The sequence below is a fragment of the Piliocolobus tephrosceles genome, chromosome 7 (genome assembly GCF_002776525.5).
Source record: "Piliocolobus tephrosceles isolate RC106 chromosome 7, ASM277652v3, whole genome shotgun sequence".
In the NCBI taxonomy this organism is placed as follows: Eukaryota; Metazoa; Chordata; class Mammalia; order Primates; family Cercopithecidae; genus Piliocolobus; species Piliocolobus tephrosceles.
Window position 1 is genome coordinate 2,349,476 of NC_045440.1, and position 23,676 is coordinate 2,373,151.

Sequence of the window (23,676 nt, forward strand, 5' to 3'; positions counted from 1 at the left end):
TATACTTTAAAGTGAGCATAAATTATAGTTAGTTTCATATAACTACTAGTTTTTACTTTTACATGTATCTCAAATCTATATGAACAACTTTGTTTAGAGATGATCCTATATTTTGATAAAAATCTGATATTAAAATAAGTTCTTAAAAGATACAATGTTTAATGTTTACTAATGAAGAATGAGTTAGTTAACAATAATAAAATAGCCAACAAGGAAAAAAAAACCAACTTGATTGAAAAGCTTGTTTCTCCTGTACAATTTTTTCTGTTATTAATACTATAAGTACTAGATGAGCCATGCAAAGTACTTCAGCTCTTTCTAAAACCTACTTTGATGAATTTTTATGACATGGACTTAATCAAAGCATTTCAGATATTAAGCTATGTATCATATCACATAAACAGTCTTCGGGAAACAGAAAATGAGGGCAGTCTCTACAGCAGTATTGTTCTTAATAGAATAACATACCCCAACTGACTTTCAAGTAATAACCAAAATATAGATACAATTAGTTTATATTTCATAACTTTTTAAACTACATACTTTTAAAAGGAGCTTGCAGATTTCATACTTCCCTTTAGCTGCTGCTTCATGGAGAGGGGTAAATTTCCATAAGTCCGCCACATTGACAGAAGCCCCATGCCTTACTAAAAGCTCAGCCACCTCATAGTGTCCATATGAACAGGCATTATGAAGGGGCACCAAGCCACTACACAAAAGAAAATTATTTTAAAGTTATAAAACAAACCTTTGAGTTAAAATGATTCTTATAATAAAAATACTACCCTTCTTCTACGGTGCTGACTATACTGAACACTGCTCAAAAAGAAATACACCCACCTCTGTTCTTTAAGATAGTTATCCGTTTGTAAATAAGGAGTAGTAATTTCAAAAATGTCCTTTCAATGTAAAGACTTTTTCCTAAGTTTCTTGGGGATGGATATCTACTCACGGCAATCCTTATCTTCATGAGTTTTACTAATGAAAATTGTACGCTTACTTATAAAAAATATAATGCAATTAACTTATTTAGGCAAGTTCTACCTTGGTAAAAAGTTGTTTAAATCATAGTGGTGACTGAATCATAGTGGTTTAATCATAGTGGTGATTCAGTGGTGACTTCCGTGCACAGGTTTAAATACTGAGGTGCCAAACAATGAAAATTCACAATCCAGGTAATTCAGAAAAGTATTGAGTGAGAAAAATGATGATGTCAACTATAAGTGCTACTCAGGTAAGAAATGGGCAAACTATTCTGAGAGGAGTCTAAGCTCTGATTAGTAAGCAGTTGACATTCTAAAAGGACAAAAAGATGCTCCCACAAGAGTGCATCAAAAGAATAAAATGTTGAACTTAACACATGGCAGAAGCAAAGTATTGAGTGCATTTTTTTTTTTTTTAGTTTCGGGATGAAATATGCTAAGTGTTAAAATGAGCAACAGAAGCAAATGCTGCTTGCTCTCCAATACACTGTAACACTTTGAAAGCACTAGTGTGATTGTTAGTGAATATTCATGTCTGATGTGTCCCTTTTAAAAGATAAATAAATACATAATGGTTCAATGAGGCCTAAATCGTGTAGTTTAATCCTACTGTGCACTGCTATGTAATTACACAGAAAGCTATTGGCTTATTTTGATGTGAAATTAACTCACAACATGGGAATTTCTATCAGTTAAAATATCTTTCTCACATTTCTAAGTAGCTGCCTTAGGCTTTGTCTAGACAAAATAATTTAACAAACTAACATAAAATATAGAGTATCTGAATTAGTAAAAATAAAATTATGCTTCTAGGAATACTGACGACTTTGGGATGGATGACTTCTTTTTAGAAGAGACTGTACATTTTTAATAGCAAAAAAGAAGAATAAACAATAACTTAACAGACTATATAAAAACATTCATATAGGGCCGGGCGCGGTAGCTCACGCCTGTAATCCCAGCACTTTGGGAAGCCTGGGTGGGTGGATCACGAGGTCAGGAGATCAAGCCCATCCTGGCTAACACAGTGAAACCCCATTTCTACTAAAAATACAAAAAATTAGCCGGGCGTGGTGGTGGGTGCCTGTAGTCCCAGCTACTCGGGAGGCTGAGGCAGGAGAATGGTGTGAACCCGGGAGGCGGAGCTTGCATTGAGCTGAGATCGCGCCACTGCACTCCAGCCTGGGTGACAAAGTGAGACTCCATCTCAGAAACAAAACAAAACAAAACAAAATTTATATAATGCACTAAAATATTATATACAAACATTAACAGAATGAGACTACTAAGTACTGATATGGGAACACTATTCAAGATATACTATTGGGTGGAAAAAAGTAAACTGCAAAGCAGACCGTATAGGATGGTACCACCATTTGTGTTAAAAATCACTACCACCACTACAGCACACAGACAAGTCTATGCATTTACAATATCTGGAGGAATACATTCAACATTTTAATGCTGTATCTCTGAGCAGGAGGTGGGCTGACAGGAAATTTTCACTTTCTATACTGTACATTTCTCTGTTTTTTTTTTGGGGGGGGGGACAGAATTTCATTCTTGTTGCCCAGGCTGGAGTGCAATGGTGTGATCTCAGCTCACTGCAACATCCACCTCTCGGGTTCAAGTGATTCTCCTGCCTCAGCCTCCCGAGTAGCTGGGATTACAGACATGTGCCACCATGCCTGGTTAATTTTGTATTTTTAGTAGAGATGGGGTTTCACCATGTTGGTTAGGCTGGTCTCAAACTCCTGACCTCAGGTGATCCGCCCGCCTTGGACTCCCAAAGTGCTGGGATTACAGGCGTGAGCCACTGCGCATGGCACATTTCTGTTTTTTGTTTTGTTTTGTTTTTGTTTTTTTTTTTGAGACAGTTTCATTCACTCTTGTTGCCCAGGCTGGTGTGCAACGGAGCAATCTCAGCTCTCCACAACCTCTACCTCCTGGGTTCAAGCAATTCTCCTGCCTCAGCCTCCCGAGTAGCTGGGATTACAGGCGTGCACCACCACACCCAGCTAATTTTGTATTTTTAATAGAGACGGGGTTTCTCCATGTTGGTCAGGCTGGTTGCGAACACCCAACCTCAGTTGATTCGCCCGCCTCAGCCTCCCAAAGTGCTGGGATTACAGGCGTGACATTTCTATGTTTTAATTTATGTTTTAAACAAAAAAATAAGGATTACTTTTTTAATAAAGAAAAAATCTAAGACTTCAAAAATATTTAAAATTTTTTTAAGCATGAAGAGAATGACTCCCAAACAGCTAACTTCTAACACGTACCCCTTGTCTTTGGCATGGACATCGGCACCGTGGTGTAGCAGGTACTCTACAACAGACACGCGGTTGTAGCCTGCCGCGAAGTGTAAGGGCGTGGAATGCCGGCCCTCTAAGTCTCTACAATTCACATTTTGAGGGCTGCAAAGTTGCTTTCGTGGTGCACACACAGAGACAAACACAAAACAAACATTACTATTTATTCATAGGTTTTGCCCCAAAATAGTGCAACATCTTGGATAAATTACAATTTTCTAATGAATATTTATTTCCAAAGATTAAACAATACAAATGTCTAGAAATCAGCACTACACTTTACAGTGACTACAAATATTTATTATATACAGAGCAAATTAATGTTTTTCAACATTTCCGGACCAAAATCAGAATCAAATAGAAAAACCCACAATAAAGCAAGCATTTTCAATGCAAATACTGCCTTATGGTTTTATCTTTGTCTTTCCTCCCTGAGATATGCTATACTGTTTGTCATGGTACACCTGCTTGTGCTAACACCAACCTCAGTTGACTATGTAACTAGAGAGCTCTTGTCTTCTCTAATGTGAGTCAAGTGAGCAAAAAGGCTCTGGAAAAATTATTTTTCTGCCTGGGCCTCTCCCTCGGTCTTTTGATTGACTATAGCAAAGCTATGTAGTCAACAGGTCTTTACTTGACTTTTGGGGCAATGTTTGCTTACCTTTACAAGTTAAACTGGTTTTTTAATCATACCCTAGCTTTTGGGCTCTCTCTTTCATCTCTTTCAGAGATGTCCCCCAAATCTCTTCTGTGTCTCCTTATCTCTCTCTGAATGCTTCAATTTCAGCACAATCTAAATTGTAAGCTCAATTTGTTTACAAAGCAGCAGGATGCCATGTAAGGAATGAAAGACTATATCACCGGTGGTAATAAGTGAGTAATGATAATAGCTGAATAATAATTTACAGTTTATAAAGAATAGCAGCTGGGCGTGGTGGCTCATGCCTGCAATCCCAGCACTTTGGGAGGCCAAGGCGGGCAGATCACAAGGTCAAGAGATCGAGACCATCCTGGCCAACATAGTCAAACCTCGTCTGTACTAAAATTACAAAAATTAGCTGGGCATGGTGGCACACGCCTATAGTCCCAGCTACTTGGAAGGCTAACGCAGGAGAATCACTTGAACCTGGGAGGCAGAGGTTGCAGTGAGCCGAAATCGTGCTACTGCACTTCAGCCTGGTGACAGAGCGAGACTCCATCTCAAAAAAAAAAAAAAAAAGAGTATCATATTCTTTCAGTGAGGAAATTATTATCTATGAAGTTGATAGATAACAAACCAGGGATGGAGGTTAATTTATAAATTAACTTTACAGATAAATAAATCAGGGATGAAGGTTAAGTGACATCCTTTTCAAATAGTTGGTAAGGGACAGAATAAAGACTCAAACCCTGCTTTACTGACTTTTAACCTCCTGGTCTTTGTGCTACATCATGTATCATTGCTTACTTTCATAATTATCCAACTTGAGGGAAATGATCAGAAGAAAGGCAATGAAAATTAGAAAAAGCAAATAAAGAAGAGCAGACAATAGCATGCATGCTCTAGGCTACAAAGGATGATTGCAGGGTCTTTGGGGATTTTCAGGCATTCACAATTTCGCTGCCACTTCCGCCACTGTAATAAGCTATTATGACATAGAAATTAGGAACTTGAAAGATTTCTACTGCTAGAGTACGCAGGAGTGCTACGGGTTGAATGTTTGTGTCCTTCTGGAATTCATGTTGAAACTTAATCTCCAATGCAATGGAGTTAAGCAGGTGACTGGGTCATGCAGGCTCTTCCCTCCTGAATGTGGGCTTAAGGACTTTCTAAAAGAGGCTTCACACAGCATTTGGCCGTTTTGTTCTTCCGCCTTCTGCCAAGTGAGGATACAGCATTTGCCCCTCCAGAAGAGGCAGCAACAAGACACCATCTTGAAGGCGGACAGACGGGTCCCCACCAGACACTAAGCCTACCAGTACCTGGATCTGGAACCAGTACCCGTTCCCAGCCTCCAGAACTGAGAGAAAGAAATTTCTATTGCTTAGAAACTGCCCAGTCTATGGTATTTTTTTTTTTTTTTTATAGCAGCACAAATAGACTAAGACAAGAAGCTTTCACACAGGTAGGATAAAAACAAGCTCTTTTAAAGTGGTGTAATTTTCACACGACAGGAAGGAGTCTGGGTGGTAAGAGCAAGTTCACAGTCTCATCAACTCTATACAGAAATGCACCAGCCTCTGAAATCTGAAGAGCCATTGTCATCTGGCCAGGTCAAGTATCTTTTCATGACAAATGAGTCTATGGCTATATTAATATATAAATAGCACAATTGACAAATTAAATAAAAATGAATAAATTAATACATAAATCAAAAAGAAAAGATGCAAAAATTGATAGCAGACACCCTCTATGGAGTCTGACATGATTAAAGCTTCTTCCTAATGCTGCTTTCCCCCACTGGTTCTCACATTCTAAATTAACTCTAGTATTATTCTAGCAGAGAATACTGACAAAATAGGAATAAGCAGGGAATGAAACACAACTCAGTTTGTGAGGCTACAGAAATAGATGCCCATTCTGCTTATCAAATATTTGATCTTTAAGATTTAGAAATTCTTTATTCTGTTTCAGTTTTCTTTCGAATGCCAAAGTAATTTTACATCCTTCCTACCTACTTTTCATAATTCCAAATGCTTTATTCAGCAGGCAGCCTTTTCTTCTAATACCTCAATTCTAATACTTTCTAAAGTCTCTTGGAGAAGAAATTTACCAGGCCTAATTCTCACTCAATTTGTGCTGCTTTGTTTTCTTTTGCTACTTCCATTCCACAAATCAAAATAAATTTGGCCTTCATTGTGAATGGATTGTTTAAGAAACCTAAAAGCTGTAGTATATATCTGCCTATCATGTACAAAACACATGGAATTTAAAACTGTGCACTTTAAAAATAAAGTATGTATTAATTATAATAAGCATATATAGCAATTCTGGCACTGAGATGATCATGTTCTGAAAGGAAGCCTAATTGTTTCATCTTTAAGAATTTTCTTTTATTAGAATACATTTCAAGTGAAGTATTTTTAAGAAAAAATGTATAGTTTTAGATTTAAGACAACATAAAAATTTCTCCCTAGTGGCTATCACAACTAAAATTTACTATTATTCTTTAAATAACTTAGATACTATTTTAAGTTGGAAGTGATCCTGGAAGTGCCCACATATTAAAACAAAAATAAAATTTCTAGGCAACAGAGCTCAGAATGTGTTTACCGTCACTTTCAACCAGTATATGTTATCAAGAAGGCTAAAATTAGTTTGCTCAAAATTGCAAAAACAAAGTTTGCTTAAGAAGAGGTGACAAAGTTGACAGTACATCATAAAAGTACTATGACTGTCAATAGCAAATTCACTATTAACTTTTCTATAAAAATAAAGGCAAAGTTGGGTGCAGTCATGCATGCCTGTAGTCTCAGCTACGTGGATAACAGGCAGGGTAAGGCAAGAGGATTGCTTGAGCACCAGGAGTTTGAGGCCTGCCTGGGCAATACAGCAAGACCTTATCTCTTAAAAAACAACAAAAAACAAACCCCAAAAGAACAACCTCCAAACAAAAAAACTTTTGCTAACTTCATCCCTAAGTGAATGATTATAGATGGGAAATGCGTGTTTTAAAAAAGCATACTCAGTATTAGAATATGACTATATTTGAAAAAAAAATAAAACCACAACCATTGTTTCTATACCACAAATACAGACTGAAAAAATTTTCTAAGCAAGTAGAGCTACGCAGGGAAAAAATCGACCTTCTGCATATGAATCATTCCAATGCTGAGGGATCACAGGAATGCTTTCCGAGAATAAATGTGTGAATCTCTGAGAAAAGATCAAGAAATACTGTTTCAAATGTCACCCTGCTAATGTCTGGGCTCCATCTAGTTTATTTACTTTGTGAATGCGGCCAAAAATAGTAACACTTTAATTAATGGAAGTGAAATTAAAAGAGCTTTCCTGTAACCTGAAGAAAAATTACTAAAAACCATGTATATGTGTGTGTATGTATATATCCATCTGTCTATCTAACTATACACACACACACACACACACACACACACACACACACACAGAAATGGTTTCATAAATGTAAGGCACACACTGGGAATTCCTTAGGAGTGGTACAGATTTTTCTGCCATGACTCTGTTCATCCTTTTACTGTTTGTATTTGAGTAGATACACTTAGAAGCTTAAAAATGAATTGGTCAGCAAAGTTCAACAGTGCTATCCCAGATATTAAGGGCACCGACTTACCTTCACAGTTTCCAAGTCTCCAGCTTTAGATGCCTCTAAGAGTCGATAGTCAACATCAGAAGTACGTATAGGTGTACTCTCTGCATAAAAGGAAGGAAAGAACTCACATGGATGGAGATATATATATATATATCCAAACTCATATATTCCAACTGCATTCATTTTGGAAACAAAAATGGTTCTTGAGGGATCGCAAAGTAGTTCAGGAGGAAAAATTATTTAGTTTGGTTTTACTAAATGTTGTAGCAAAACTTTGCCATAAATTTGTTACATAAACCTAGGGAAGCCACACAACTTTCAGTACTTAATGTTTAATTTTTCTATGTATGTACATATGTATGTATTTATTTTTTGAGACAGTTGCTCTGTCACAAAGGCTGCAGTGCAGTGGCGTGATCACAGTTCACTGTAGCCTCAACCTTCCAGGCTCAATCAAACCGCCCCACCTTAGCCCCTGAATAGCTGAGACCACAGGCATACACCAACACGCCCAGCTAATTTTTGTATTTTTTGTAGAGATGGGGTTTCACCGTGTTGCCCAGGCTGGTCACAAACTCCTGGGCTCAAGTGATCCTCCTGCTTCAGCCTCCCAAAGTGCTGGGATTACAGATGTGAGCCACTGCACCCAGCCTTGATTTTTTCTTTTAGTCTCAATGTACTACTCTTGAAGTCAGAATCATCTTGGAGTCAGAATCATCAAGTATAATCAGTGAGCAGAAAAGGGCTACTAAATACAGACATTTGTTTAATTCACATTTATTGAATGGCTTTAGGAAAATGCAACTTTCAATGTTTGTATAATTGGAGGTATGATAGCAATGCTAAATAGAATATAATTAAATTGGGCTGTTAGGTCTAGAGGCTAACAAATGAGTTATTATTTTGATTAATCCAATATAAATAAACTGAAAATTCATTTCACATTGACCCAAATAAAATAAGTTTTTAAAGAAAACAATTTATACTATGTCAACCAAAAGTATGTTTATGTATATGAAGTGTGGCTTTTAGAATGAGCACACAGATGTAACACAAAGGATGGTGCTCCAGGAGGCCTACATTTTAAACTGGGCTCTATAATCTACAACTTCGGACAAATCATGTAACAGCTCAGTTTTTGCCCTTAGCAAGTGAGTGCTGAAAACCTTTCCAATCTAAGACCGCATTACCTTATGGTCAGAGACGTCTTTTTTGAGCCCACTGTCCAAGTGGGAAGATCAAGTGATGCTACGAAGAGGTTTTACATTTCAGGAGAGAGTAGCTTTCACAGAATAAGTTATGACAATTCTTCAGTAAAAGATAAACTACTTATTTGATCATAATAGCAGGTAGAATGCTGAGGTTAAAGGAGGGAAAAAGACAGTGTTTCACATAACAAAGTAAATCTTTGAATTATTTTAAAGAGTGATACTACATCTTAGTTTGCGGAACTGTTGAGGAAAGGAACCAAATCTCGCTCATCTTTATATTCCTTTTCACACAGAGAACATTCTGAAAGCATTTGCTGGACTGATTTCCACTAGGTACTGGGGTCAATGTGTCTGTCAAATCAGCTGTTTTTTTGGCTGCTCTTATTCTGCTCTTTCATGTTCTCATTAGTCTCCATTATAAGTGTGCACATACACTACTGCGTTTATAGGTAAGATGCTGTGTGTATGTTATGTCTCTATGACAGTGATTCTGGAATTGACAAAAATTCACTGATATGTCCTTTCAATATCTACAGGTAATATTTTTAGTTTATCATTTCAACAAAATAAAGAGACAATTATTTTATGTATATAGAGTTATAACAGTATTTTTAGATGATAGCACTTTAAGGATACATTTAATACGGCTAAATTTTTGAAATCTAAGAATTATTTGAAATTGGAACACATATCTTGATGCAGACTGTCTACTAAAGAGTATAATTTTCCAATCAAGCAAAAAGTCTTAAGCAAATATAAGAATGCTTCTGGAACTACGAGAAACGAATTATTAGTCCTGGTTAAAGAGGAGAAAGTAAAGATGTTTAAAATATCAGTTAATTACTATATAGACTTTAAAGACCTGCACCTATTATAAACCTTGAATAGGCCTAGGATAGACTTATTTTTAGAACTAATGTGAAAAATGTTATTAGATGAAATGACTTATATACAGCCCAGGAACTTTGTACAAAGTGATGCACAATTAAAAAAGATATAAAAAATGAAATTAAAAAAGGAACATGAGTGAAAGAGTAGCTGGTATGCAAAGTACTATATTAGTAAAATTCTTTATAAGTATGCTGGGTTTGTATATATGACATTTATTTATGTATTTGTTTAGTTCTTTCTTTTTTTAGAGACGGGGTCTATTGCCCTGGCTGGTCTTGAAATCCTGGGCTCAAGCAATCCTCCTGTCTTAGCCTCCTGAGTAGTTGGGACCACAGGCATGCACCACCATACCCGGCTAATTTTTAAAAAGTTTTTTTTGTAGAGACAGGGTTTCACCATGTTGCCCAAGCTGGTCTTGAACTCCTGAGCTCAAGCAATCCTCCCACCTTAGCCTCACAAAGTGCAGGGATTACAGGAGTGAGCTACCATGCTCAGCCTGTAGAACATGAAATTACAGTCACCTAGAATCAAAGATTAAAGATGGGCTTCTTCTTTTGTCTCCAATCTTATTCTGACGCATTAGAGTTTTTAAAAGGTTGGAAGAGCTAGAAGGCAGCCTATTTTTAAAAACATCTTTTATAGACTGGTAGTTTGGTCAGTATGAGACTAGCGGACTGGCAACAGGTCTTAGTGGCTTATTTCAATGTGCCACCGTAAATGGTGTTTCAGTGTTTAATTTAGCTATCATAAGCCTAATCTTCACCTGTGTAGATGAAAGTAATGCTTTTCCCACACTGGGTTATACAATCACAAGAATTCAGATCAAGATCGAACTTAAAGGACCAAAAGAACTGTCTGTGGTGCTAGAATTAGTGTTATCTGTGCTATTATGGTAGCCATTAGCCATGTGTGACTACTGAATATCTGAAATGTGGCTAGTGTAACTAATGGAAGGATTTTCCATTTTATTTAATTTTAATTAGTTTAAATGTAGCCAGATGTAGCTAGTGGCTACCATATTGGAAAAAGCAAGTCTAGAGAAAGAAATCAAATATTTTGAAATAATGTTTTAAAGTGCTAATTCATAAAAAGCTGCTTATCTTGTTTTCTTTACATTGATGTTAGTTTTGACATAAATATTGCCAGCAGTTTATAATGAAAAGTTTATTAATGTAAACTTCTGGCAATTACAGACTTGGGAGTTGAAAGTGCAGGTTTCTAAAGCAGATCACAAATCCGGTATTAACAAGTGTATTTAAGTGAATCTTATAAAATATTATCCAGAACAAATTACTATATATCTTATTTGACTGATATTAATACATTCTTTCAGAAGTCATTATAGATATAACCTGATATTGGATTACTAAATGATAACTAAAAAGTTCCGCTAATGCATGGTCCATAGTCTACGGAGACATACAAATTCCTGGTAAAAATATTAGTTTAAAAAACTTATATCCTATTTCAAATAAGAAACAATTCCCATTACAAAAAAATAAATAAATAACCTTTTGGATGGCAAAATTTTCCTATATTTTTATTGTATTTTTTATTTGTATTAGCTTTCCAGCTCAATAAAGAATTAAACTAAAAAGTTCTGCATGTTCCAAATTAAGCATTTAATTACCTATATAATGTCTTATTTCAAAAATCAATTTTAAAGATTTATCAACATAATCGAAGAAAAATATTTCATTTGTATTCAGTATTTAGTTTTATCTTTTGCCAGAACTCATATATTTTAACTGCATTCAGTTAGAAGACATTTTAAAAGCATTACATGGATCTAATATGCTTGATTTGTTCAATACTTTCTTCTCCATTTTGTTAATTATCTCTAAAAACTATGCACATAATTTGCTGCAAAGCTATGTGTTTGCCTGATTTATGGTTAAAACGTACAGAAACTAAAATTCGGTACTAAATGATTCTCAGTAAAATAAGAAAATTTAGAAATTTTAACAAAATAAACAACTTTTAGAAATTATTAGAATTTACTGAGAGGGAAGAAATATTTCCTAGGCAAGGAGTACTATCTTCTTTAAGCAAATGTTCTATCACTCTATAGAAACAGGAAGTCAAAGTCTTTTTTTTTCTTTTTTGAGTTCAAACTTGAAATTTACAACAGGAAATTTCATTTGTTTAGCTGGATCTTATTTATAATAGGAAATTTCATTGGTTCAGCTGGATCTTATTTTGATAGTGAAGACACGCTAGATAGATTTCCTTCTAAATCTTCCCGTCTAAAGATCACCATTAAAGCTGAAGTAGAATGATCCCTATCTACGAATGACCTAGCATGGGGAAAATAAATCCTCATCAATAGTTTTCACAATGTTGTACAATTAATTTTATTATGCTATTTAGCTCTGATCTACCTATAACAACATACACATATTACGATCTCTACAAGCTCTGGAAGGGTCCCTGTTGCATCATATAGCAGTGATTCTCGACTGGGCTGTATTTCTTTCTTTTTTTTTTTTTTGAGACGGAGTCTCGCTCTGTCGCCCAGGCTGGAGTACAGTGGGGCGATCTCAGCTCACTGCAAGCTCCGCCTCCCAGGTTCACGCCATTCTCCTGCCTTAGCCTCCCGAGTAGATGGGACTACAGGAGCCCACCATCACGCCCAGTGAACTGACTGGCCTATATTTCTTGGGGTCCCTGTAGAAATTTGTGGGGTCATGTTTTGTCTTCTAATACAGTCATGTCCAATCTATTTACATAAGAATTACAAATTATTTTATTGTAACTTATTGTAATTTTCCCTTTATATTATAGTTAGGGCTTTTTTTTTTTTGAGATGGAGTCTCGCTCTGTCACCCAGGCTGGCAGGAGCACAGTGGCACGATATTGGCTCACTGCAACCTCCGCCTCCTGGGTTCCAATGATTCTCCTGCCTCAGGCTCCCGAGTAGCTGGGATTACAGGCACGCACCACCACACCTGGCTAACTTTTTTACTTTTAGTAGAGATGGGGGTTTCACCATGTTGGCCAAGCTGGTCTCAAACTCCTGACCTCGTGATCCACCTGCCTCATCCTCCCAAAGTGCTGGGATAACAGATGTGAGCCACCTTGCCCAGCCTAGTTAGGGCATTTATATAGATTTTTGGAAAGGTCCCTATACAGTTAGGTCATACTATCTATGAATTTCACTTGTGAATATTAAGGAAGATGTCATAAGACATTCTTTATAAAAAGCGGGCACTGCACCTGATAGAGTTAAGAACTACCAGACTGTAGGTAGAAAAAAGTAACCAGAACTTCTGACTCCTAGTCTACAGCCTTCTACATTTTACTCTTCTGGTTTGTCATTTCATTCCACAGCAGACATAATTCACAGACAAAATTAAAAGGTTAGGAAAGAGGTTAATTACACTAAATTTCTTTTGATTCTAGTTTATCATTTTGTCAGTAGGTAGACTGCGTTACTTCCTCTAGTTTTGGGACTTAGGAAGCCAATATCTATTTTCTTATCAGTTTATGTTTAAAATATCTAACACCATACCAGGCAGACACTGAAACATTCAGCAAGATTTTATATATATTTTTTTTTATTATTTATGTATTTATTTATTTATTTTTTGAGACAGAGTCTTGCTCTGTCACCCTGGTTGGAGCGCAGTGCCATGATCTCAGCTCACTGCAACCTCCGCCTCCTGGGTTCAAGCGATTCTCCTACCTCAGCCTCCCAAATAGCTGGGGCTACAAGCATGCAACACCACGCCCAGCTAATTTTTCTATTTTTAGTAGATACAGGGTTTCGTCATGTTGGCCAGGATGGTCTTGATCTCCTGACCTCGTGATCTGCCCACGTCAGTCTCCCAAAGTGCTGGGATTACAGGCGTGAGCCACCACGCCAGGCCTATAATTATATTAAGTCCAGAAAAAGAAAAGATAATTTTATAATAGTGTCATGAAGAATTTTAAAAGTATGTCAGAACATTACACAGGTAAGAACAATTAATTAAATGTCATTACCATATGAATGATTTATAATTTTCTCTATTTGATAGATTTTATAGCTACCATAATTCCACACTGTTTATATGAGTTTTAAGTCACCTTTGATCAGAACACTCATGAGTCAGGTTTTCAATTTAAACCTAAAAAAATTAAAAGCTGTATTTGCTTCCTTACCATGACACCTACCTTACCCTACCTATAAAGGGAGATGGGGAAGGCCACAGGCTAAATTGCAAAGAAAAGGCACGAGAAAAACTTCAGGCAAAGTAAACGCTGCAAAGTTTGTCTGTGTATTTCAGCAGGAATGGAAGAGAAAACATAAAAAACCCTGTTGGTCTATTTTAACTCACCACTGAGAATCTGCTGCACTGCTTCATTGCCCATCTGTGCTGCTGTGAAGCCTTGTAAGGAGATGATGGAGGGGTCAGAGCCATAACTCAGCAGAAGGCGGCAGGTCTGCAGGTGGCCTGCTAGGGCGGCTCTATGCAAGGCAGTCTGACCAAGGGTGTCCAGTGCATTCATCTGAAAAACCATTGGGTGGGCACATGGAATTGAGCATCTAGTTTAGTTTCCTTTTACATCTTAGAAAATACATTCTTATGAAAACAATCAACTTCCAAAGTCTCATAGATATTATTTACTTTTGCTCACTGATTCTGAAGAACTGTCTTCTTTTTAGTTACCCTTCCCTGATCACCTTACTGAAAATCACAACATGCCGCCTCTTCCCTGAATGACCCTTTTCCTGACTATTTCCCATTTCCTGCTACTCCCTTCAACTACTAGACTGTAAGGTCTATGGAGGGAGCAACTCTGGTCTGGTATTGACTGCTTGCCACAATGAAGACGCTCACCAAATTCTTCTGAATGAATGGATTTTACCAAACTTTTCCCAGAATATAAAGACAACAGAATATGTAAGCGAAGACTCTCAAAGTAGTTGATTGTATTTCTTTTCTAATTTAGGTAATAAAGCTAATTATACTATCTTAACTGAATTACAAGCACATTTAACCAAAAAAATGATTTGAGGATTCAAACGCTCCTTTTTAAAGCTTTGAAGAGTTACACACAGGAAGAAGAATCATTTAGCTAGTTGTGAGACTGCTTAAGACAATGTGAAACACTGGGATCATGTTCTTAACCTAGTCAAATCTGACTCATCTTATCTTCCAGCAGACCCTAATCAGCACCCTCTACTCCAGTCAGACCAAAGTCCATGTTCGCTGTGCTTGCTGCTCTTTTCAGAGAAACCCTTCTTTCTGCCTTTCTGGCTTCTGAGATCCAGTGTAAGTCTCCTCATCTCCAAGAAGTCTTCCTTGATTTCTTGAAGACTTTGATTACTCCTTTTCTGAACATCTATGTCAATTTAGCACTTAACTGTCTTATAAAATTTAATACTGGGGTAGTTTTCGTTTGGGTTAAACTAAGGTTATTGAGAATATGAGTGCATGTTACAGACAGACTTTACGGGCCCTCTAGAAAGCTCCTGCTAAAGGTACACAGTAAATTCTCAATTATATGCTGATTGATTATTTAAAGTGTTTGTGGACAACCACCAAATACAAGATTAAGAAAAGAAAGGATATTAGACAACTGGTCTCCCTGTCGCATCTTTCATCATTACCAGTAAGGCTGTTGCACTTACTCAGGAAAGGGTTCATATAAATTGTTGATGGTCTTTCACAAAACTCCCATGAAATACTAATATATTTAACTCTATCATATTTGCCAGAAGAAAAATGACTGCTGATACATAGCAACAAAAAAGCACAGCCATTAGCATTTATCAGTGGAAAACACAAGCTGCCAAACTAACTTGAGTTTTGATTTCTTTGTTACTTCTTCAGCACAGAAGAAAAACCTAAAATTGTGAACATTCAAACCATCAACATTTTTCTGGAAACTGGGTAAGAAACACACTAACTTATTCTATTATAGTAATGGGAACGAACTCCCAATCCAACTTGTTAAAGCATGGGAACATGATTTGATGTCACCAAAAATACTTAACATTCAGCACTAAAGTGATTATTTTCACCAGGTTACAGAAACTGTCTCAAATAAAGAGACTGCTACATTTAATGTTACACCTCAACTGTGGTAATTAAATGCTTAAGACTGGCTTGACCTATCCATTCAGGAGTCAGAATAACGGATGTCTGGCAGTTCTGGAGGCAAAACATATTCCCACTTTTTCTTGTATCTAGAGACTGCAACCTTAGTGTATGTATTTTTATTTCTATCTGAGTAGCAAAAATGACTTTCCAGAAGATGAATAACTGAGTAAAGCTATATAAAATCACAATGACATTTGGCCCAAAATATTTAGGACATGAAATTATGATTCAAAAAATGCCACAACAGTTCTGGAAACCAGCAAGCAGACCACAAGAAAATGGCTGAGGGGAATCCTTCAATGTCTGCTCAGTGTGAACAGCCTAGTCTCAAACAGCTAATCCTGAGGTCACTTCTCCCAAACTTAAAGCTATCATTGTCTACATCACTCATTTGGTAATTAATCACAAACTGTTCTGTGACATCTGTACTTACACCTTTAACTGTGAACATGTGTTTGTCTCAACGTAAAAGCAATTTCAAGTAAGCTGAGAGTTGAAAACAGTCTGTATTCTTTTTTTTTTTGAGACAGAGTCTCGCTCTGTCCACCAGGCTGGAGTGCAGTGGCGCGATCTCGGCTCACTGCAAGCTCCGCCTCCCGGGTTCCCGCCATTCTCCTGCCTCAGCCTCCTGAGTAGCTGGGACCACAGGCGCCGCCACGGCGCCCGGCTAACTTATTTTTGTATTTTTAGTAGAGACGGGGTTTCACTGTGGTCTCGATCTCCTGACCTTGTGATCCGCCCGCCTCGGCCTCCCAAAGTGCTGGGATTACAGGCGTGAGCCACCGCGCCCAGCCAACAGTCTGTATTCTTTAGCTAGAGTGACATTGCATTTTTTTCCCCAAACCATGACACATTGAAAGTAAAAGTGAACAATTAAAAAAATTAACAGGCATTAATATATCTGTGATAGAAGAACAAATGACAGGTTCTCCAAGTATTATGAGAACCAAGTCCAAACTCTCCAACTGAGAATACGAAGATCTTGCTTTTCATTGTTTCCATTTTCTGTAGCTTTTGGACTAACTAATCATGACTTCTGACTGTTTAATAAACAAACCCCTTTACTGCCCCGATTTTCAGTCCTTACTGAAAATGTATTGTTTGTATTTTGTCTATATATATTTATATATTTAATTCCTGAACATTTCTAGCTGAAATTCTATTTTCTTCATGAAATTTCTCCAATCTTCCCCAGGCTGCCACCACCAATAGAAATAACTGTTTATTCCTCTGAATATAAATCGATCTATATTCTCTTACTATATATAATACTTTCCAGTTCATATAGTAGTCAAATAGACTGTGTTAGACAATTATTAGATTTTAAGTTCCTTAAGAGAAGGATATTGATCAAATTCAAACTTTATATATCCTCCTAGCAGTAAGTACCATGCCTTGTATAAACAGATATTTGAAAATGGTTGGTAAGTGAATGACTCACAAGAGCAACAAATTAATAAATACTGGTGATAAAAAATACTACCTCTGACATACTGTTCTGTATATTGAACAAACATTAGGAACTACTAAAATGTTCTCTATCTAACCAAAATGCATTCCTCTTTTGCTGGAAATTAAGGAAGAAGGGTAAATGCCAGTGTTTATAGAATTGCTTAATATTGAAAATGAATTTGCTTTATCTGTAATCAAAATATAATTTAAATTGATCCTAATGTTTCTACAGGTGTTTCACAGGTATTCATCATTATCATTGGTGGTATGCATAGTTAAAGCACTTCCTGTGAGGAATGAAAGAGACAAAACACAATTTTAATTGTTAAATAGAATATTGACATAGTAATCAGTATTTTACTTGAAATGTTTTTTAATCCTTTAATGTGTTGTGAACTCACTACAGAGTATGGAACTAGATTTCGATTTGCTAGCTGAACTTGGGTGTACTATTTGTACACATTCGTGTGGAAATTTAAAAGAAACAATCAAATTCCCTGAAAAGATTTACATATATATATATTATAATACCATAGATTATCTTTGTTTGTTTCAAGGGGTACTAATCTTGCTCACGTGCCTTAAGAAATAAGAAACTGAGCAAAACTGATTAGACTAGAGGGTGCCAATCCAATGAATGCCTGTACTCAACAGTGAGTCTTACTCATAATTATCCCTTTTTCATCCCCGAGACGGGACAGACCCTATCAGCTGCAGGTGGTATACTTCTAAGCCAAGGACACATAAAGTATGGGTTGTAAAAGACCACATTTAGGCCACAGAGAAATAATACAGAAAAATCCAGTCTGCAGAAAGAAGAATGAAGCAGATGAACAAACACTGGCAGAGAAAAGAAACCATGCAACCTCAGAGAAAGAGAGAGACAGGGAGCGACAGAGACACAGAAGTCGGGAAAGGGAGAAACAGGGAGGGAGAGGCATAGAGAATGGCAGCCAAAGTACCTAACAGTTTCTAAATTCCTTGTTCTGGTCTTTTGTGAATCTCAGCTACAATTCTTACATATTATTTCTGGGAGATAACCATATGAGTTTCTCACAGAAGTAATAAACATATTTATATTAATATACATTTATATTAGTATAAAATAGATTTCCATTTGTGTTTAATCTAGATTGAATTGGTTTGTTACTGAGAACTAAAATGTCTCTGGGACACTTGCCCCTTTGGACTTTATTTTGGTATGATGAAACCTCAGGTATTATTTGCACTGTAAAAGATACTTAAGATCTATAGTATCTTTAAAAGTACTTTAACATCTTTGGGCTAATAATCTACTTATCAATCTACCTCTAGAAAAGCATTAATAAAACTCTTATAATGGGCTGACACATTTCCCCAAGTGAACAAAGACTCGTGATTGCTTCTAAATGTGAGAAATAAGCCTATCAAATGTCAATTATTATGTCATAATATCTTCTTAAACACAATGTAAATAAATCTGTCAAATTAACATACACGAACATGAACTGTCAAAAAATTCCTTCATGTTTCACGTATTTAATAGATACACATAATGACAAAATAGCTCTGCTTTATATATGAAAAAATGCATTTATGAATTAAACTTCTTGAATACCATATGCAGTTGGGGCGTAAGTTTTGCTAATAATGAGAGCAGACAATTCACTAGTGATAGAATGCAGAATGCTAGGGCAGACTAACCATAATAAAGAAAAAATTGCTACATGAAGGATAAAATCTTCATGTCTTTCCTATTTAGACTCTATAGTACTCCCAAAAAGCAGAGGATAATAAATTATTGATTTTTTTTAAGGTACAAAAGTTTACTCCTAGTAAATGAGGATTTTTTCAGATGAATTGGTTAATGCTCAAATGTTCTTATAACTCTCCTTTCCTTACTAGCAATTTGTTTTCTAATGTTTTGCTGAATATTGCCCCCTTCCCCCTCTAGATCCACAGTAATCCTCCAGCTTGCTCTGGGTCCTGAGATAATCACTTCTATGAACCACATCAACAGACTCTTTTGGTCTTCACTGTTTTGATGAATTTGACCATGGGCACTGGGAGGAGATGGGGGGCACTGGGAGGAGATAGAGGACAGCAGGACAATGAAGAGTAAGATTAGATACATCCTATGATCAAAGGCTATAGGTGCTGCCAGGTGGCCTTTTCCATATAGCTATCATCTTCCAGTGCCAAGAACCTCTCCTTTCCCTTGTCCCTTCAGACCAGAGATGATCATACCTCCCCCTTTGCTGCTAGTACAACCTCATGCCTTGCTGCTTTCCTTGAACCTTGCCCACATGTTTGTATATAATTCCTTTATTAAACTTTCATCAAATTACCCACTTTAAGTGTGCAGTTTATTGCCAAGACCCTAACTGATATATATACCTCTCTACTTCTATCTCCCTAGAATTTCTCCTTCAAAAGCTACCAAAGCCCTCATATAAAAACTGTCTAAATAAATGCCCCAGTCTGCCTTGATTTCTCTCTATGGCACTGGTCACCTGCTCCTTCTTCATACTCCCCCTGTATTCCATAGACAGTGTGATAGAACTCCCAGCTTTCTCTTCCCACCACTGCTCCATAAACATGGGCAATCCTCAAAGGATCTTTCCTTAACTCTCTTCTTTCCATGCTTTCTCTACCAGGGACCCTACTCACTCCCAAAATATAGAATCACTATGTCAATTATCAGTAGATCTTTCTAATCTTAAACTCTTTTATACTCTAATGTTGTCTTTCCAACTGCTGGTTTTATTAAATGTTTTTCTATAATATCTATAATATCAACTTCAAGTAGAAAATCATTATCAAGGCATAGGAAACCAGTGTTTCTCTGTAGCTTTCTTACTTCCATTAATTGCACCACCATTTCAAAGTCCACTCTAACACCCAATTCATTTCCAGGTAATACAATTATTCCTTCATAAGTGGCTTTTATCTTTCTCTTCCTTCTTCATTACTAATGCTGCTAAATTGATTCAGGACTGAAGTCAAGTTTGGTAACTGCGTTAACTTTCAAACTGGTTTTTCCCACAGTGTCTAGTATAGCCTTGATTATTTTGCATGCCAGTATTTATTGAGTTAGTGGATCAAATCCAATTATGAAGGGATTAGATATGTGTCTTACAAAATTTAGATAATTAAAGGGAAATACACAGTACATACATGTTTGAAAAGACAAATGTGGAAAAAAATGCTCATATTCACAAATAACCAAAACATTATCTGTGTGTTAAGCACTATACTACATATTTATATATATATGCTCATTTGATTAAAAAAAAAAACAAACCTGTAGGGAGGTTGCTTCACATATCACTGATTAGTCAATTGAGACTCAGGGAAATTTAGTCCAAGGCCACAAAACTAGAAAGTGGAGGATTCTAAACTCAAAAGCATGCTTGTCTAGGTTATGTATGGCATACATTTAGTTTAACAGCAAACCTGAAGTTTGTATGTATTACCAGGCTTTGGGCAAAAGAATGTTTTGATTTATAAAAATATTACTAAGTTCTGTCAAAGTAAGACAAATTACTTAATGGTAATTAGGTCTTCATCCCAAATTCTTCTGCCTTGCCTGAGAAATTGACTTATCAGGAGTAGGGGAAGGCAGCAGGGTGGCAAAAGCAGTGGAAGACGGCTGAATCCTAATTCAAAACTAGTGCTGCTTGTTCAGAAGGTGCTTCTAGAATCAGATGGAAACCATGAGTTGCCTGAAAATCATACAGAAACCATGATTTCCTCAGAAAGAAATACTATACAAGCAAAAATGGGAGCCCAACAATAGCTAAATGAGTTTCTTACAGGTAGTTTTTTACAAACACATTAATCACCAGATACACCAACCATGAGGAACAACATCCTGCCTTGAGATGGAGGAAAAAGTAAATAGCAGGTGTTACGGCATTTGATATCTACTGATAGCAATTGGTATCTATGGGTTCATAACTCTGATTAAATATACCTTTCCTCTCTTTTAGGTGCCCACTAGCAAGTGTTATCAATGTAGCTGAACTATAGTAGAAAGACTAGGTTGAATACACAAGTCTAGAAGTTCTTCTACATCGTTGACAGGGATGTTCACAATTATTCATGCCCTACTGATGAACTAAGATGTTACTGAAGAAAATGCATTGTGCACATGAAGGGCAAAGAACGAGTGAGAACCACAGACCTAGAGAAAGGCTGACTAAAACAAGTCATAAAATAATGTTATTTTTCATTGAACCTTTATAAAATAAAATGCCTGATGGGAGACAATAAATAGATACTATTTTCCCAAAATGAAGGGCATTATTCCTAATTTTTCAGGAGCATTATAAATGTCATTAGCTATTTACAAAAACAGGTCAATGATAAATGTACAAAACTCGTTAAGTGCAGCAGAAAGTTCACTTAGCTTAGTATTTTCTGCTCGAAAGAGCAACAAGATGTTACTTATATAATAATGCAGTAGTCATTCCTACAAAATAGGTAATATATCTGTAGAACTCTATTCCCTTTTATCCCACTTTGTCTTGATTTCATAAATTAAAAACAAAGCAGTGATATCCAAATTTTTAAATCACACACCCTCCAGGTAAAAAAGTTTTGAGAACACTTAATATATGTATATGAATTTCTTTGTAAATTATAACCAAGAAGTGCTATACTATTATAAAACTTATACAAAGAGAATTTATGAAGGATGAGAAAGAGATGAAGTAATTAAAAATTTAAAAAGATTTTATGATTATTATTTTTTGAGATACAGTACTGCTTTGTCACCCAGGCTAGAATGTAGTGGCATGATCACAGCTCACTGCAGCCTTGACCTCCCAGGCTCAAGTGATTTTCCCACCTCAGCCTCCTGAGTGGCTGAGACTACAGGCATGCGCCACCATATTTGGCTAATTTTTTTTTATTATTTGGAGAGACAGGGTCGGCCTATGTTGCCCAGCTGGTCTCAAAATCCTGGGCTCAAGCGATCCTCCTGTCTCGGCCTCCCAAAGTGCTGGGATTAAGGCATAGGCTACGGCGCCCATCCAAAACATATTTTAATTACTAATGCTAGAAAATAACCACTGACTATAGTTTAAACATTTAAAAAAAATTATAAAAATTGTGACATTAGGAATTTGAGGGTTTAATTTTAGGTTCATTTTATTTTTCTTTTCTTTAGAGAGAGAGTCTTGCTCTGTTGCCCAGGCTGAAGTGCAATGGTATGATCATATCTCACTGCAACCTCAAACTCCTGGAATCAAGTGATCCTCCTGCCTCAGCCTCCCAAGTGGCTAGGACTATAGGTGCACACCACCACAACTGGCTAATTTTTTACTTTGTTGTAGAGGTAGTGTCTTGCTCTGTTGCCTAGGCTGGTGTCGAACTCCTGGCCTCAAGCAATCCTCCTGCCTTTGCCTCCTAAAGCTCTGGGATTACAGGAGTGATTACAGGCCACCACACATGGCTCTAAGTTCATTTTTGATAATTAGTTTGAATGGCTGTATTAGTTGAAAAGATTTCATACAGATATATGGAGCCAATGAAATAAATGCATTATTAACTATGCCTACTCAATGTTTATTTTTAATGTAATTTACTAATTATGCTAAGGTTTTCATTGAAATTCTGTAGTAAAATTCCATCTTTACTGATGTTCTTGCAAAGTTATTAGGAAGTGTTGCCTTACAATGTTTTGAATAGATTCAAAATCTACCCTAAACCCAAATTAAGGAAGACTTTTGAACAGGTTAGAAAATTCTGTTTTTGTGTTTTTAAATTATGTAGATATGACAGCTGGGTGATTCATTTATATCATTTTTCAGCAAAGTCACAGAACAGTGAACATTTTCTAAAAATCTGTTTTCAAAATGTTCTCTTCATTTTTTAAAGTTTCTTTTAAAAAAGCAGTGACTTTATCATTCACCTAAAGTGTGCAACTTTTACCTTTAAGGATCTAATTATGTTTCATTTTTAAAGGGTATCTACATACAAGTCATGGTCACTTGTCCTCAGAGAACTATTAGCAAATTTTGAACCCTTTTATTTTCATTAAAAAGAGCACAACTATGACAACGCCTTAAAATACTACTTCACAAAATCACCAGACCACCTTTTTATGCTATAAAAGCGTGTCAGGGTCACATTCCCTGCGTCCCTTGTCAGGGTCACTTCTCTGATCAAGTATGATATTTATAAAAGTTCTACCATTTAGGATAATATCCATAAATTCAACTCATTTGGACACATGTAAAGTCCACTATGCCAAAATACGCTGAAAGGGAACAAATGAGTGAGTTTGCCACTGTCAGTCCCTCGATACTAACAAGTCCCACTCTTCTCCAGGAACCCTTGATATCTGACATGAGTCAGACTGGCTGACACATGGACCTAGTGAGAGTGCTGGCATCATCTTTGTATTCAATATTGGTAAATATTAATTTCCTTATTCTTAAATAAAAATATTATAAATTGAAATGCTAGGATTTTTCCAATAGGGC

The 23,676-nt window shown here is 36.4% G+C and overlaps 1 protein-coding gene across 2 annotated transcripts in view; it reads right to left on the bottom strand.

Moving 5' to 3' along the window:
• Positions 1 to 23,676, bottom strand: part of TNKS (tankyrase) — a 217,619-nt gene that overhangs the window by 45,715 nt on the left and 148,228 nt on the right. For both annotated transcript variants that reach the window (XM_023225271.2, XM_023225270.3), the window contains exons 12-15: positions 13,985 to 14,156; positions 7,585 to 7,664; positions 3,266 to 3,411; positions 544 to 709 (exon numbers count right to left, since the gene is read on the bottom strand). In XM_023225271.2, the coding sequence (XP_023081039.1) occupies positions 544 to 709; positions 3,266 to 3,411; positions 7,585 to 7,664; positions 13,985 to 14,156 (564 nt within the window). The remainder of the gene's footprint in view (positions 1 to 543; positions 710 to 3,265; positions 3,412 to 7,584; positions 7,665 to 13,984; positions 14,157 to 23,676) is intronic.